This window comes from Pelophylax lessonae, assembly GCF_965119305.1.
Source record: "Pelophylax lessonae genome assembly, chromosome: 9".
Lineage (NCBI taxonomy): Eukaryota > Metazoa > Chordata > Amphibia > Anura > Ranidae > Pelophylax > Pelophylax lessonae.
This window is the reverse complement of record NC_138776.1, coordinates 203656742-203673418: the sequence shown is the minus strand read 5'-3', so window position 1 is coordinate 203673418 and position 16677 is coordinate 203656742. Positions and strand designations below refer to the sequence as shown.

Sequence of the window (16677 nt, the reverse complement as noted above, 5' to 3'; positions counted from 1 at the left end):
TTTGTAGCTTACATGTGAGGAAATGTAAATTTCTTAACGTGCTTTATCTGAAGATTGAAGGTACTTATAGACATTATATACCAAACATCAGAGGGATAACTAGAACCTTTAGGGCCCTGGTGCAAGCAACCGTGATGGGCCCCCCACTGACACCCCCTTTCCATTCAAACGCCAGGCTTCAAATTTAGGGAGGACGTCCATGGACATCCTCCGAGAACCCTGCCTCCTACATGCCCACTGGGGCATGCATCCAGCTCACTTTGTGGCTTCTGTGTCCTTTGAATAATTACAGATCACAGTAAAGGGCCAATCACAGCAGCCCTTTACCATGTGATCAGCTGATCACATGTAAACAGACGTGCCATTTATCAGCAGCCCTTTCCTCCCACGCTGAGTCTGTTTGAGGAAAGGTGAGCCATTAAAAGGCAAGAATGTCAGTGCATTGTTTACACTGATATCAGTGCTGTGATCATCAGTGCCCATCAGTGCAGCCTAAGAGTGCCACCTATCAGTGCTCATCAATGCCGCGTATTAGTGGTCATAAATGCTGCCTATTTGTGCTCATTAAGGCCACCTGTCATTGTTCATCAATTGCCTATCAGTGTCCATCAGTGCTGCCTACCAGTGCTCAATGCCCATCAGTGCCACCTATCAGTGCTCATCAATATCATTGATCAGTGCTCAATGCCCATTAGTGCCACTAATCAGTGCTCAGTGCCACCTATTAGTGCTCGTCAATGCCCATCAGTACACCTATCAGTGCCCATGAGTACAGCCAATCAATGCTGCCTATCAGTGCCAATCAGTGCAGCCTATCAGTGCTCATCAATCCCAGTTATCAGTGCCCGTTAGTGCCTCTTATCAGCCCTGCCTTTCAGTTCTCATCAATGCCACCTGCCTCCTCGGCAGGGCTCTGAGCTGAGAGCATTTCTGTCAGTTAGCTCAGAGCTGGCATTGATAGTTCCCCTTCCTCCCTCGTATGGTTGGGTGAGGAGACAGCCAATCTGATCTTCTCCCCCCACCTCTCTTCTCCTGTGTGCATTTCATTAAGGCTCCATGTACACGGGACGCTGGAAATGGCCGTTTAGGAGCAGTTGGGCGTTTTTTTCAGAAGCCCCTGAACCCATCTACATTTTATCTTATCTGTCCATGTACACCAGGTCGTTTACAGTCATTTGCAGGCAGTTGCGTTCAGGGACTGTTTTTAGAACGCAATTATTTGCGTTCGAACGTGTGTTTCCCGGCGTTTCAAACGCACAAACGCGTCCGAACGCGTCTGAACGCGATGACCCGCATTTAGCGTTCGCGTTTTTCCATTTTAAAGGGGAATCATTTTTTTGACCTCTAGGAACGCTTCTAAACGCAAACGCCCGCAAACGCCGCTAAACGCGGGTACAAACGCGACCGAACGGACGTTTCAAACGTCCTAAAAATTCCAGCATTCAAAGGGACTTTTAACAACGTCCCGTGTACATGGAGCCTAAGTGTGAAGCTAATGAGCTCACACTTTCCTCAGTGTACACAGAAGGGAAGGGGAGGGGCGGGGGAGAAGGATCAGATTGGCTGTCTCCTCTTCCATCCGTACGAGGGAGGAGGGGAAACTGTCAAAGCTGCCTCTGAGCTATATAAGAGAGACGCTCTCAGCTCAGGACCCTGCAACTAGCAACCCCGTTGGGGCCCGATTGCAAGTGTGACCGTGGTAGTTCCACCACTGCCAAACATCCAGAATTGATTCTTCAGTTATATATGAAATTGCATTGTCTTTATCTTAAAGCAGAGGTCAGCAGCCCTGGAGAGGTAGAGATCTACCTTAACAACATGAAAATATCAAAAGTGGGGTGCAGTGAGCATTTTCCTTTTTTTTAAGGCTCTTTAATTTAACCTTTTCCCAATATATAAAGGAATCACCAGATTATCAGTCATATCAGCAAAAGGGAAGACCCTTCAGAAGGAGTGTGCATTCTGAGCGATTTATGCTGGGCATTTATATGTAAGGCATATCCATCTGGTGAGTGAGACTCACATAAGTTGGGCACTTGAGGTTATTTAATGTACAGAAAGGAGAGTGGGTGTTGGCGCTGCTCTAAATTACCTCAGAGTGTTAAACTAAATCATACATCAAGAAGACTGATTAGATGAACATATGTCAAGATCAAACTAAATGAACAAATAAATGTGCAGATGCCAAAAAAATTACTGTATATATAGAGTGAAAATTGTGCGAAAAACAAAGAAGTGCCCAGTGAAAAAAAAACAATATTACTAAAAACCAACAATGAATAAATACATTTTCAAAGCAAGTGCCCAGTGAAAATAATCAATGTTATTATAAATACAGACACATGGGGGAATCAATGTGGCCTTTTAAAGTATCAATAGTGCTCATACAACATAAGGTGACCAATACAGTGGCCAGTGCTATCGTAAGAAATAATGTAAATAGTCCATCCATTTTTTCACTGCTCCATCCTCCATCCGTCAGTGTTGTAAATCCTCCTCTGAAGGTAGGGATTGGTGATGTTGCAGCCGGACAGAGTATAACAAAAACATGCACAGTGCCCATGTGTTTCCATACGTGCCCCCCTCCTGTTTCTTAACTCACCAGAATGAGTTCCCCTCAAAGGGGATAACCAGCCTTCACAGCTCCACCTGGCTGTATACCGATATCCAGAGCCACCCCTATGGTATTCCTCCACCCCTAGGGTATTCCTCCACCCCTAGGGTATTTCTCCACCCCTAGGGTATTTCTCCACCCCTAGGGTATTCCTCCACCCCTAGGGTATTTCTCCACCCCTAGGGTATTCCTCCACCCCTATGGTATTCCTCCACCCCTAGGGTATTCCTCTTTGCTGTCTCTTACTCTCCACGTCGGCTCCATAGTGTAATACCATAAAATAAGGTTTTATGGTGGAGCTGTAAAGGCTGGTTATCCCCTTTTGAGGGGAATAAATTCTGTTGAGTGAGGCAGTTATAATATGTTTGAGACTTTTAAACTGACTTTTTGATGAACTTTAACACTTCATGCTTTGAATGTATAGCATTGTTCTAGCACCTTCTGATATATATTAATATTGATTTGATTTACATAGTTTGTCTAGTTTAAAAAAAAGACACAAGTCCATCAAGTTCAACCAATAAAATGGGGAAAAAAATCATACAATCCCATATAGACAAGTATATACCCACAGTTGATCCAGAGGAAGGCCAAAAACCCCAGAAAAGCATTAAAAAATTTGCTACAGCAGGGGAAACCATTCCTTCCTGATGCTCCAAGAGGGGATTTCATGGGAGAGATAACTTAGTAAGTCCTATTAAAAAAAGGAAGGTTTGAAGAGTGCAGGGGTCAGTAGCAAGCAGAGCCAAATTCAGAGATCAGTAGTGTGTAATGGACAAAATGCAAGGCTCGGGAGTAAACAAGGCAGAGTTCAGACATCAGTAGTATATAGTGCAGATTGCAGGGGTCAGGAGTAAGTAATACAGAGTTTAGGGGTCAGTCTATGTAACACAGAATGCAGGGTTCAAGAGTAAGTAACACAGAGTGCAGGGGTCAGGATTAAGTAACACAGAGTTCAGAGATCAATTGTAGGTAACACAAAGTGCAGGGATCAGGAGTAAGTAACACAGAGTTCAGAGATCAATTGTAGGTAACACAAAGTGCAGGGGTCAGGAGTAATTACTACAGAGTTAAGGGGTCAAGCTATGTAACACAAAATGCAGGGTTCAAGAGTAAGTAACAAAGAGTGCAGGGGTCAAGAGTAAGTAACACAGAGTTCAGAGATCAATAGTAGGTAACACAAAGTGCAGGGGTTAGGAGTAAGTAATACAGAGTTTAGGGGTCAGTCTATGTAACACAGAGTGCAGGGTTCAGGAGTAAGTAATACAGACTGCAGGGGTCAGGAGTAAGTAACACAGAGTTCAGAGATCAATAGTAGGTAACACAAAGTGCAGGGGTCAGGAGTAAGTAACACAGTGTTTAGAGGTCAGTAGTTTGTAAGGCAGAGTAAAATAATCAGGAGCAAATAAAGCAAAGGTCAGTAGTAATGCAGAGTGAAGGGGTCAAGAGTACATACTGCAGAGGGCAGTAATATGTGATGTCAAGGTCAGTAGTATGTAATGTAGGGTACACAGGTCAGTAATATGTGACGTAGAGTGCAGGGGTGAGGAATAAGTAATGCAGAGTTTAGAGGTCAGAAGTAAATAGCACAGAGTGCAGGGGTCAGAAGTAAGTAAGAAAAAACCCTGCAGCAGCCAGAGATGTGACACATATCATTAAAGCTATCTAAGAAGGGCAATCTTTTGAGGACAGAGAGGTGCATATTTTGAAAAGTACATTCCCAAGCCATTAAAGAGGACAACCCCCACTCATTTTAAAAACCTGGCAATAATGTATAGGGAGAAATAAACAAGTATACCTACCTATGTCTCTGTGACCTTTTCTCAGTTTTAACTATTTTTGTTCTGTCTCTGTGATGCTTGGGTCCCTGCTCCCATGCTGTCGTTTGAAAACTGTACTTCGTTCTGCACATGTGCAACATTAAGCACATGCTGATGTGAAATTTTGGGAAAGGGGGATGGTCCACTTTAACCGCTTGCCGACCGCCGCACGACTATATACTGCCGGCGGCGCGCTCCCGCTCCCGCGCGGTCACGGACCCCCCCCGCGCGTGTGATCGGCGGGGGAGAGGGAGAAAGGCAGGCAGCTTGTGTAAACAAGCTGCCTGTCAGTTCTCCCTGTGTAGAAACACTTATCATACGGTTCTACTATGTAGAACCGTTGATCAGTGTAACTACACCTCAAGCCACAGCCAATCACAGTTAGAATCACGCCCCTAGGGACACACACAGCCCCTCCCTCTCAAATAAAGTTAACCCCTTCACTGCCAGTGTATTTTTACAGTAACAGTGCATATATATAGCACTGATTACTGTAGAAATGTCACTGGTAACCCCAAAAGTGTCAAAAATGTCAGTCAAGGGTCCGATCTGTCCGCCGCAATGTCGCAGTACTGCAAAAAAAATCGCAAATCGCCGCCATTACGCGTTAAAAAAAAACAACAAAAATTACAAAAATCTTTCCCTTTGTTAGTAAACGCGATAACTTTTGCGCAAACCAATCAAAATACGCTTTTTGCGATTTTTTTTACCAAACATATGTAGCATAAAACAAATTGGCTGAAAATTTAAAAAAATTTTGATTTTTACTTTTTTTTGGGGGGGAATTTCATATAAAAAAATGTGAAAAATATTGTTATTTTTGCAAAATTGACGCTCTTTTTTTGTTTATAGCGCGTGATAAAAAAATCGCACAGGTGATCAAATACCGCCAAAAGAAAGCTCTGTTTGTGGGAAAAAAAGGACGTCAAATTCGTTTAGTTACAGTGTCGCACGACCGCGCAATTGTCCGTTAAAGTCACGCAGTGCCAAATCGCAAAATACCCCCTGGTCAGGAAGGGGGTAAAATCTTCCGGGGCTTAAGTGGTTAAGTGTGGGCAGCACAGTGGCTAAGTGGCACTTCTGGCTGGCATCACTAGGGTTGTTGGTTCAAATCCCAATGACAGCACTACCTGCTTGGGGTTTGCATGTTCTCCCTGTGCCTGCGTGGGTTTCCTCCAGATACTACAGTTTCCTCCCACACTCCAAAGACATATTGGTAGGTAAAATGGCTTCTGTCTAAATTGGCCCTAGTATGTGCATGTTTGAATGTGAGTTAGGGACCTTAGATTGTAAGCTCCTTGAGGGCAGGGACTGATGTGAATGTATAATATATAAGTAAAGAGATTTGTACTTTATGGCACTATATACAGTGGGTACGGAAAGTATTCAGACCCCCTTAAATTTTTCACTCTTTGTTATATTGCAGCCATTTGCTAAAATCATTTAAGTTCATTCTTCTTCCTCATGAATGCACACATAGCACCCCATACTGACAGAAAAACACAGAATTGTTGACATTGTTGCAGATTTATTAAAAAAGAAAAACTGAAATATCACATGGTCCTAAGTATTCAGACCCTTTGCTCAGTATTTAGTAGAAGCCCCCTTTTGATCTAATACAGCCAGGAGTCTTTTTGGGAAAGATGCAACAAGTCTTTCATACCTGGATTTGGGGATCCTCTGCCATTCCTCCTTGCAGATCCTCTCCAGTTCTGTCAGGTTGGATGGTAAACGTTGGTGGACAGCCATTTTTAGGTCTCTCCAGAGATGCTCAATTGGGTTTAAGTCAGGGCTCTGGCTGGGCCATTCAAGAACAGTCACGGAGTTGTTGTGAAGCCACTCCTTCGTTATTTTAGCTGTGTGCTTAGGGTCATTGTCTTGTTGGAAGGTAAACCTTCGGCCCAGTCTGAGGTCCAGAGCACTCTGGAGAAGGTTTTTGTCCAGGATATCCCTGTACTTGGCCGCATTCATCTTTCCCTCGATTGCAACCAGTCGTCCTGTCCCTGCAGCTGAAAAACACCGCCACAGCATGATGCTGCCACCACCATGCTTCACTGTTGGGACTGTATTGGACAGGTGATGAGCAGTGCCTGGTTTTCTCCACACATACCGCTTAGAATTAAGGCCAAAAAGTTCTATTTTGGTCTCATCAGACCAGAGAATCTTATTTCTCACCATCTTGGAGTCCTTCAGGTGTTTTTTAGCAAACTCCATGCGGGCTTTCATGTGTCTTACACTGAGGAGAGGCTTCCGTCGGGCCACTCTGCCATAAAGCCCCGACTGGTGGAGGGCTGCAGTGATGGTTGACTTTCTACAACTTTCTCCCATCTCCTGACTGCATCTCTGGAGCTCAGCCACAGTGATCTTTGGGTTCTTCTTTACCTCTCTCACCAAGGCTCTTCTCCCCCGATAGCTCAGTTTGGCCGGACGGCCAGCTCTAGAAAGGGTTCTGGTCGTCCCAAACGTCTTCCATTTGAGGATTATGGAGGCCACTGTGCTCTTAGGAATCTTAAGTGCAGCATAAATCTTTTTGTAACCTTGGCCAGATCTGTGCCTTGCCACAATTCTGTCTCTGAGCTCTTCAGGCAGTTCCTTTGACCTCATGATTCTTATTTGCTCTGACATGCATTGTGATCTGGAAGGTCTTATATAGACAGGTGTGTGGCTTTCCTAATCAAGTCCAATCAGTATAATCAAACACAGCTGGACTCAAATGAAGGTGTAGAACCATCTCAAGGATGATCAGAAGAAATGGAAAGCACCTGAGTTAAATATATTAGTGTCACAGCTAAGGGTCTGAATACTTAGGACCATGTGATATTTCAGTTTTTCTTTTTTAATAAATCTGCAACAATGTCAACAATTCTGTGTTTTTCTGTCAGTATGGGGTGCTATGTGTACATTCATGAGGAAGAAGAATGAACTTAAATGATTTTAGCAAATGGCTGCAATATAACAAAGAGTGAAAAATGTAAGGGGGTCTGAATACTTTCCGTACCCACTGTACGTACCTGTAATAATAAAATAAATAAGTAGTGGATTCCTATGGATTATTTTGAAAGAATAAGGATGTTGTTTAGTGTCACATTAAAGTGTTTTTTCAGGTGCTTTCTGTTTAGGATGGAACACGTAACATGTTCGTTCTCTTGCCACCTCTCCCCTCCCAACTCCCCCCTCGGTGTAAAAGCTCAACCCACATGGCGACATCATTCATTGATAGTGATGTCGCAAACCTAAAATTCGCCGTTCGCGAACGGCGAACGCGAACATCGCCAAATGTTCGCGAACCGGCGAACCGCCATAGACTTTAATAGGCAGGTGAATTTTAAAACCCACAGGGACTCTTTCTGGCCACAATAGTAATGGAAAAGTTGTTTCAAGGGGATAAACACCTGGACTGTGGCATGCCGGAGAGGGATCACACAAAAAAAAGTTCTTAAAAATTGTAATTTTTTGATAGAGAGCCAATTATTGGAAAAATTTTAAAAATATAAAAATAAAAAAATTCTTTGGATTTAGCATCTGGGGGGTCTAAAACGTGTACCTGTGAAGTTTCAGCTCTGTAGCATGTCCAGAACCAGAAAAAAAATAGAATTAGGGTTAGGGCTAGGGTTAGGGTTAGGGTTAGGGTTAGGGTTAGGGTTAGGGCTAGGGTTAGGTTTAGGGTTTGGGTTATTTTTATGGCTAGGCTTAGAGGGTTAGGGTTAAGGTTAGAGGGTTAGGGTTATGGTTAGAGGGTTAGGGTTAGGTTTGGTGTTAGGGGCTAGGGTTAGGGTTACGGTGAGATACTTAGGGTTAGAGTTAGTAGCCCTACCCCTACCCCTCTAACTCTAACCCTAAGCACTAAAAATAACCCTAACCTTAGCCCTGACCCTAACCCTAACCCTAACCTTAGCCCTGACCCTAACCCTAACCCTAGCCCTAGCCCTAACCCTAATTCTATTTTTTTTCTGGTTCTGGACATGCTACAGAGCTGAAACTTCACAGGTACACTATTTAGACCCCCCAGACAATAAATCCAAAGAAATTTTTTTTTTTAATTTTTTTTTTTTCAATAATTGGCTCTCTATCAAAAATGACAATTTTTAAGAACTTTTTTTGTGTGAAGTTTCAGCTCTGTAGCATGTCCAGAACCAGAAACAAAAGATAATTTTTCAGTAGAGCAGGGACACCTGGACTGTGGCATGCCGGAGGGGGATCCATGGCAAAACGCCCATGGAAAATTACGTAGTTGACGCAGAGTCGGGTTTTGATCCATAAAGGGCATAAATCACCTAACATTCCTAAATTGTTTGGAATAACGTGCTTTAAAACATCCAGTGTGTGAATACGATCAGGTATGATGTTTTATCGGTCAAGTAGTGTAAGGGTTACGCCCGCTTCACAGTGACAGACCAAACTCTGACAGACCAAACTCCCCGTTTAACAACAGTCAGTCAGTCAGTCCATTTGCACAACCGCAAACTCCCCATTTGCACAAGGTTGGATACCAAGCTAGCCATGTCCCGTTCCTTGTCCTCACTGACATCATTGAAGGTCTCTTCCTCCACCCAGCCACGTACAACACCAAGGGTCCCCGAAAGGTGACAACAAGCCCCCTGGGACGCCTGCTGTGGCTGGTATTCCACCTCCTCAAAGCCACCTTCCTCCTCTGACTTCTCCTCTTTAGACTCCTCTCTCTGCGTTGCCACAGGTCCAGCAATTGACAACGACAAGGCTGCTTCTGGTGGTGATGGGGACCACAACTCTTCCTCATCATGCTCATCTACAGCCTGATCCAGTACTCTTCGCAGGGCACGCTCCAGAAAAAACGCATATGGGATGAGGTCGATGATGTTGCCTTGGGTTCGACTGACCACCAGGGTTGTCACCTCCGCAAAAGGACGCATGAGCCTACAGCCATTGTTCATGAGCATTCAGTAACGCGGCCAAAAAATACCCAGCTCCGCAGAAAGAATGAAAGAAAATGAATGTTTTTTCTATGAAAAATTATCCTGCGGATTGCTTTTGGTCTGTACACAATGAAGCAACGACCTTATCATCTGGGGTGTGCCAACACAATCCTAGAGGTGATCGCTTCATTGTGATACGCAAGCCCCTTCACCACGACAAGGTAACGATCACGAAGGGGAATTGACACATTTATGTGCCTTTTTTTTTGTTTTTTTGCAGCCACAGTGTAGCACCAGAGGCCAGAAAAATTAGGCATGTACACATGCATGAAAAAGCAGGTATTGTTACAGCCGCTGCTGTAGCAGCGGCCTGAAAGATTGAGGTTTTAAGGCAGAAAGTGCACTAAAACATTGCGGCTTGAACCGTAGTTGGTGGCGGAGACGTCACGTAAGTCATCCGGCATGCAGAGAATGATTATATACAGCAGCGTGTGGACCATTTTTAGGCCAAGGCATCTCAGTCATCACCAGGCCTTTTTTAGTCAAATGCATCCCCCACTGTCAGTCCCTTCGGGATCCATGCCTCATTCATCTTAATAAACGTGAGGTAATCAAGACTTTTTTGACCTAGGCGACTTCTCTTCTCAGTGACAATACCTCCTGCTGCGCTGAAGGTCCTTTCTGACAGCACACTTGAAGCGGGGCAGGCCAGAAGTTCAATGACAAATTGGGATAGCTCAGGCCACAGGTCAAGCCTGCACACCCAGTAGTCAAGGGGTTCATCGCTCCTCAGAGTGTCGATATCTGCAGTTAAGGCAAGGTAGTCTGCTACCTGTCGGTCGAGTCATTCTCTGAGGGTGGACCCCGAAGGGCTGTGGCGATGCATAGGACTAAAAAAGCTCCGCATGTCCTCCATCAACAAGACGTCTGTAAAGCGTCCTGTCCTTGCCGGCGTGGTTGTGGTGGTAGGAGGAGGATCACTTTCACCTCTTCCCCTGTTGGATTCCTGTTGTGCTGTGACATCACCCTTATATGCTGTGTAAAGCATACTTTTCAACTTATTTTGTAGCTGCTGCATCCTTTGCGCCTGCCGGTAATTAGGTAACATATCAGAGACTTTCTGCTTATACCGGGGGTCTAGTAGCGTGGCCACCCAGTACAGGTCGTTCTCCTTCAGCCTTTTTATACGAGGGTCCCTCAACAGGCATGACAGCATGAAAGACCCCATTTGCACAAGGTTGGATGCCGAGCTACTCATGTCCAATTCCTCGTCCTCACTGATGTCATTGAAGGTGTGTTCTTCCCCCCAGCCATGTACAACACCACGGGTACCAGATAGGTGACAACGAGCACCCTGGGATGCCTGCTGTGGTTGGTGTTCCTCCTCCTCAAAGCCACATTCCTCCTCTGACTCCTCTTCCTCACACTCCTCTTCCAGTGTTGCCGCAGGTCCAGCAATCGATGGTAAGGCTGTTTCTGGTGGTGGTGATGGTGACCACAACTCTTCCTCTTCCTCTTCACGCTCATCTACGGCCTGATCCAGCACTCTTCGCAGGGCACGCTCCAGGAAAAAAACATATGGGATGATGTCGCTGATGGTGCCTTCGGTGCGACTCACTAGGTTTGTCACCTCCTCAAAAGGACGCATGAGCCTACAGGCATTGCGCATGAGCGTCCAGTAACGTGGCAAAAAAATACCCAGCTCCGCAGAGGCTGTCCTAGCACCCCGGTCATACAAATACTCGTTGACCGCTTTTTCTTGTTGGAGCAAGCGGTCGAACATTAGCAGTGTTGAATTCCAACGTGTCGGGCTGTCGCAAATCAAGCGCCTCACTGGCATGTTGTTTCGCCGCTGAATATCTGCAAAGTGCGCCATGGCCGTGTAGGAACGCCTGAAATGGCCACACACCTTCCTGGCCTGCTTGAGGACGTCCTGTAAGCCTGGGTACTTCTGCACAAAACGTTGCACAATCAGATTCAACACATGTGCCATGCACGGCACATGTGTCAACTTGCCCAAATTCAATGCCGCCAACAAATTGCTGCCGTTGTCACACACCACTTTGTGTGTGTGTGTGTGTCTCCAGTTGGTGCGAGGTCAGCCACTGATCCACCTGTGCGTTCAGGGCGGACAGTAGTGCTGGTCCGGTGTGACTCTCTGCTTTCAGGCAAGTCAACCCCAAGACAGCGTGACACTGTCGTATCCGGCATGTGGAATAGCCGCTGGGGAGCTGGGGGGGTGCAGTTGGTGTGGAGCAAGACGCAACAGCAGAAGAGGAGGTTAGCAAAGAGGATGGAGTAGGAGGAGTAGAGGAGGTGGCAGCAGGCCTGCCTGCAAGTCGTGGCGGTGTCACCAACTCCTCTGCAGCAGAGCCACGCATTCCATGCTTGGCAGCCGCCAGCAGGTTTACCCAATGCGCAGTGTAAGTTATATACCTGCCCTGACCGTGCTTTGCAGACCAGCTATCAGTGGTCAGATGGACCCTTGTCCCAACACTGTGTGCCAGACGGGACATGATTTCCTTTTCCACAATAGAGTACAGGTTGGGGATTGCCTTTTGTGAAAAATAATTTCGGCCGGGTACCTTCCACTGCGGTGTCCCAATAGCGACAAATTTTTTGAAGGCCTCAGACTCCACCAGCTTGTATGGTAAAAGCTGGCGGGCTAAGAGTTCCGACAAGCCAGCTGTCAGATGCCGGGCAAGGGGGTGACTCTGTGAGATTGGCTTCTTACGCTCAAACATTTCCTTGACAGACACCTGACTGTGGGCAGGTGAGCAGGAACTGCTGAAGGTGGAGGCGGAGGGGCGGGTTGTTGATAGGGGGCATGGAGGACAGCAGTGGTTGACGTGGCTGAAGATGCTGGACCAGGAGGAGGATGGTGGCTTTCAGTTTGTGTGCTGCTTTTACTCATGTTTTGATCCCATAGGCGTTTGTGATGTGAGATCATGTGCCTTCGCAATAGCAGTTGTACCTAGGTGGGTGTTGGACTTCCCACGACTCAGTTTCTTTTGGCACAGGTTACAAATGGCATCGCTGATATCAGAGGCAGACACACAAAAAAAATGCCACACTGCTGAGCTTTGCAAGGACGGCATTCTGGTGGTGGCAACAGCTTGCGTTGATTGGCGTGCTGTCTGGCTGACCCCGAGTGCCGAATCTACATGCTGTCTGACTGCGCCACTAGCTCCTTGCGATGACCTCCTCCCCCTGCTTCCAACTCGTCTCCTCCTCCTCTCTGTCTCCCCATCTGAACTTTCCCCCTCTTCTTCTGCTCTTCGAGCAGGCACCCAGGTGACATCCACAGACACATCGTCATCATCAGCCGCTTCACTTGACAACTCAGCAAAGGCAGCAGCAGCAGGTACAACATCATCATCATCATCATCATCACAATGTACGTCCATGTGTATAATGCTGCCTGACTGAGACATATCCCCGTTATCTACATCCTTTGGCACTAATAGTTGCGCATCACTTATTTCTTCCAACTGATGTGAAAATAACTCCTCTGACGGATCAAGTGAAGCGGCTGTGGTGCTAGTGTTGGTGGTGGTGCCGGCGGGCTGGCGAGTGGTAAATTGAGAGGTGCCCGAAGCTGAGCTGGAGGAGGATGGTGCATTAAGGTTCCGAGCGGAAGCTGTAGACGATTGGGTGTCCTGTGTAAGCCAGTCAACTATGGCCTCAGAATTTTTTGAGTTCAGGGTCTGTGGTGGCCTCTGAACACTGGGCATTATTCTAGGGCCTAAGGAAATCACAGCACCACGACCACGACGGCCCTTGCGGGGTGGCCTGCCTCTGCCTGTCATTTTTTTTTAATGTGTTGTTACTGTTGTTCTATGAGTGCAAGCTGCTGTGCCACCTTATATATCAGTGGTGGGTGGGCAGTGGCACAGTACACTCTCTGTGGACCTGACAGCAACAGCAGTCACTGGCACCCAGGCAACTGCAATTTAAAAAATATATATATTTTTTTTTTACTTTGCAAGCTGCTGTGCCACCTTATATATCAGTGGTGGGTGGGCAGTGGCACAGTACACTCTCTGTGGACCTGACAGCAGTCACTGGCACCCAGGCAACTGCAATTTAAAAAAATATATATATTTTTTTTACTTTGCAAGCTGCTGTGCCACCTTATATATCAGTGGTGGGTGGGCAGTGGCACAGTACACTCTCTGTGGACCTGACAGCAGTCACTGGCACCCAGGCAACTGCAATTTAAAAAAATATATATTTTTTTTACTTTGCAAGTTGCTGTGCCACCTTATATATCAGTGGTGGGTGGGCAGTGGCACAGTACACTCTCTGTGGACCTGACAGCAGTCACTGGCACCCAGGCAACTGCAATTTAAAAAAATATATATTTTTTTTTACTTTGCAAGCTGCTGTGCCACCTTATATATCAGTGGTGGGTGGGCACACAGTGGCACTGCAGTGGGCACAGTACACTCTGTGGACCTGACAGTCACTGGCAGCCCAGGCAACTGCAATAATAAAAATATATTTTTTTTTCAATTTATTGCAACAAGATGCTGTGCCACCGTATATATATCAGTGGTGGGCAGTGCACTGCAGTGGGTACAGTGCACTCTGTGGACCTGACACAGCACTCACTGCAATTATGACAGAGGAAAAAAAAAATATTTTTTAAAATGCCAGGTACTGTGCCTGTGCCACCCGAAATGAGTGTGGTGTGCACACAGTACAGTCTGTGGTAGGTCTGTGGCCTCTCACACACAGCGGGCAGGCAACTGCAGTCACAGTGTACAATATATATATATATATATATATATATATATATATATATATATATATATAGAAAAAACTCTATTACCTTACCAGCCCTTAAAAGGGCTTTTGGGGACGCTAGATATATATATATATATGTATATATATATAAATAAATAAAAAAAACCTCAATTACCAGCCCTTAAAAGGGCTTTTGGGGACACTAGATAGATAGATATATATATATAAGAAGAAACAACTCAATTACCAGCCCTTAAAAGGGCTTTTGGGGACGCTAGATATATATATATATATATATATATATATATATATATATATAAAAATAAAAAAAATTACACAAATACCAGCCCTTAGAAGGGCTTTTTGGGGTGCTGTCCTTACAGCAGTAGTGGACCAAGAACACTGCAAGACCAGGAACACTGACTAACTGTCCCTAGCTTAACAGCAGCAGCAGCAGCTCTCTCCCTACTCTCACTACACACACTGCTTCAGAATGATCTAAGATGGATGCTGCCCTTGCTTATTTATAGGAGGTGGGAGGGTGTGGGAGGGAGGTATGCTGATTGGCTGGAAATGTGTCTGCTGACTGTGAGGTTCAGGGTCAAAGTTTGCCTCAATGATGTATTATGGGGGGCGGACCGAACATCGCATATGTTCGCCCGGCGAATAGTTCTATACATCTCTATTCATTGATAGTTTCCTGTAATATATAATATGAATGAATGAACTACAAATACCGTCAGCTGAATGCTTGTAGTTCTGAATGAACTGTGAGGGTGCTGATCAGTTCATTCACAAGCCTTGCAGCTTTCAAACTGACCGCCTGTATGGAAGCTATGTACCTAAAGCTGCAGGGCTTGTCTGCAGAAGCCTGACATTGTATCCCTCATCCACTGATCATGAGTGCAATTGTGCTGTTACACATGTTGTCAGAATTTATATAGTTTATTTCTTGAGCCATTGTTATTTGACCTTTATATAGTTGATTGTACACTGCCATCTTGTGGTTATTTTGGTTGTTGCATCTGTACTTTCTGTCTTTCCCTTCTGTGTTCCCTCCCGGTCCCTCCCATACATACTTGTGATGTTTTTCCTGATCCTTCTCTCACTGTCTTGATGGGATAAGAGATGGTCACTTGTCTAGGCCTCACATGCAATCTGCTCACATCCGGGAACACATTACCATGTTTTGACCTGCAAATACCGTTGTTTCATTCATCTACTGCATCTTGTTGTCTGCTATACCTGCTGCTTGAAATAAAGATCCACGCTGATGAAAGGTGTTTGGTGAGTTCAGCTATCTGATAAAGGCTGTGTGCAGTGATTATATCTGCTTATACAGGCCAGGCAGTGCAGCTTGCACCTAAGGGTGTACAAGCCGCTCACCTTACTGCTGTAAGGTAACAGTATATATATAACAGCACTATCTTTTCTAGTAACAGGCAATCTCTGCTCATATAGAATCTGTGTGGTTCCTTTAAAATATCTCTCTCCTTGTCATCCGCTTTGCTCAGTTTTTAAATGAGAAGGCTCCATGGTGTAGTATGTTTTAAAATGGTTTAATATAAAATTCAAGTAGTACTCACATTTAAAACAAATTGAAAAGGTCTGACATCCACGAGCGCCGAGCTCGTATGTGCTTCACTTCCGGTATCGCGGGGCCCTACGCGTTACGTCACATTATGTGACTTCATCGGATCCCTTTTTGTTTTTACCACATCAGCCTTGCAGCGCAACATCTTTTCTCATTTGCACTTTATCTATTTACCAGGGTTTGCTAGTTTTATGTTTGCTAGCTGTTGGGATTATTCTTCACATTCCCTTTGAAAGACAGCGCGAGAGTTTTCACACCACTTTTTAATAGAAGAATCCTCGTCGCTGGGACATTGCATTCTGAAAGAAGAGACTGGTGCTTTCCAACAGTCCCATTCAACAGAAGTTGATCTTTCAAACAAACAGGGAGGGCCACACACAGATCAAAATTCAGGTGGTCCCTGCTGATTAGGCTAAATTTCGATCTATGTGTACCCATTTTAAGGGAATGCACAACTGTAATGAATGGTCATTATTCTGCCTGGAGTTCAGCTTTGTCATTTCAGCATCTGACAATGCAGTTATAACGTAGTATATGGAATATAATTCTGATTGGATGCTTAGTGCCTGCAATTTTTACATTGTCTTTATTTTATTCCATAAAGTAGTAACTACCTTGGCATTGACTGTGATCTATATTCTCAGCGATGAACAAAGTGAAGATGCTGGAAGAAGGGGTGGCAGATCGAATCCAAATGTTACTGCGCTCAGAGATGCCGCCAGTGCAGTTCAAGCTTCTCGGAACACTAAGGATGCTGACTGATGGCCAAGGTACAGACACAAGGCAATGAGTACTGACATACTGAATCCACTGAGCACAATGGCAAGTAATTTGTTTAAGTTAGACACAAGAAAATGACAAATGTAACTAACCTTTTATGAGGATGTAACTAACCTTTTATGAGGACTATAAGTTTGTGTTCAGTGAAGTGCTACTATTTAGGAGAGCCACATAAATCTGCATAATAAGAGAACCTAAGAGTAAAATATGATCCATGTTATGTCAAAA

The 16677-nt window shown here is 45.1% G+C and overlaps 1 protein-coding gene across 3 annotated transcripts in view; it reads left to right on the top strand.

Moving 5' to 3' along the window:
• The window catches only part of LOC309563838 (rap1 GTPase-GDP dissociation stimulator 1-like), a 296711-nt gene that overhangs the window by 258681 nt on the left and 21353 nt on the right, over window positions 1-16677 (top strand). For all 3 annotated transcript variants that reach the window (XM_082268470.1, XM_082268469.1, XM_082268471.1), the window contains one exon: window positions 16314-16439. In XM_082268470.1, coding sequence (XP_082124596.1) covers window positions 16314-16439 — 126 coding nt within the window. The remainder of the gene's footprint in view (window positions 1-16313; window positions 16440-16677) is intronic.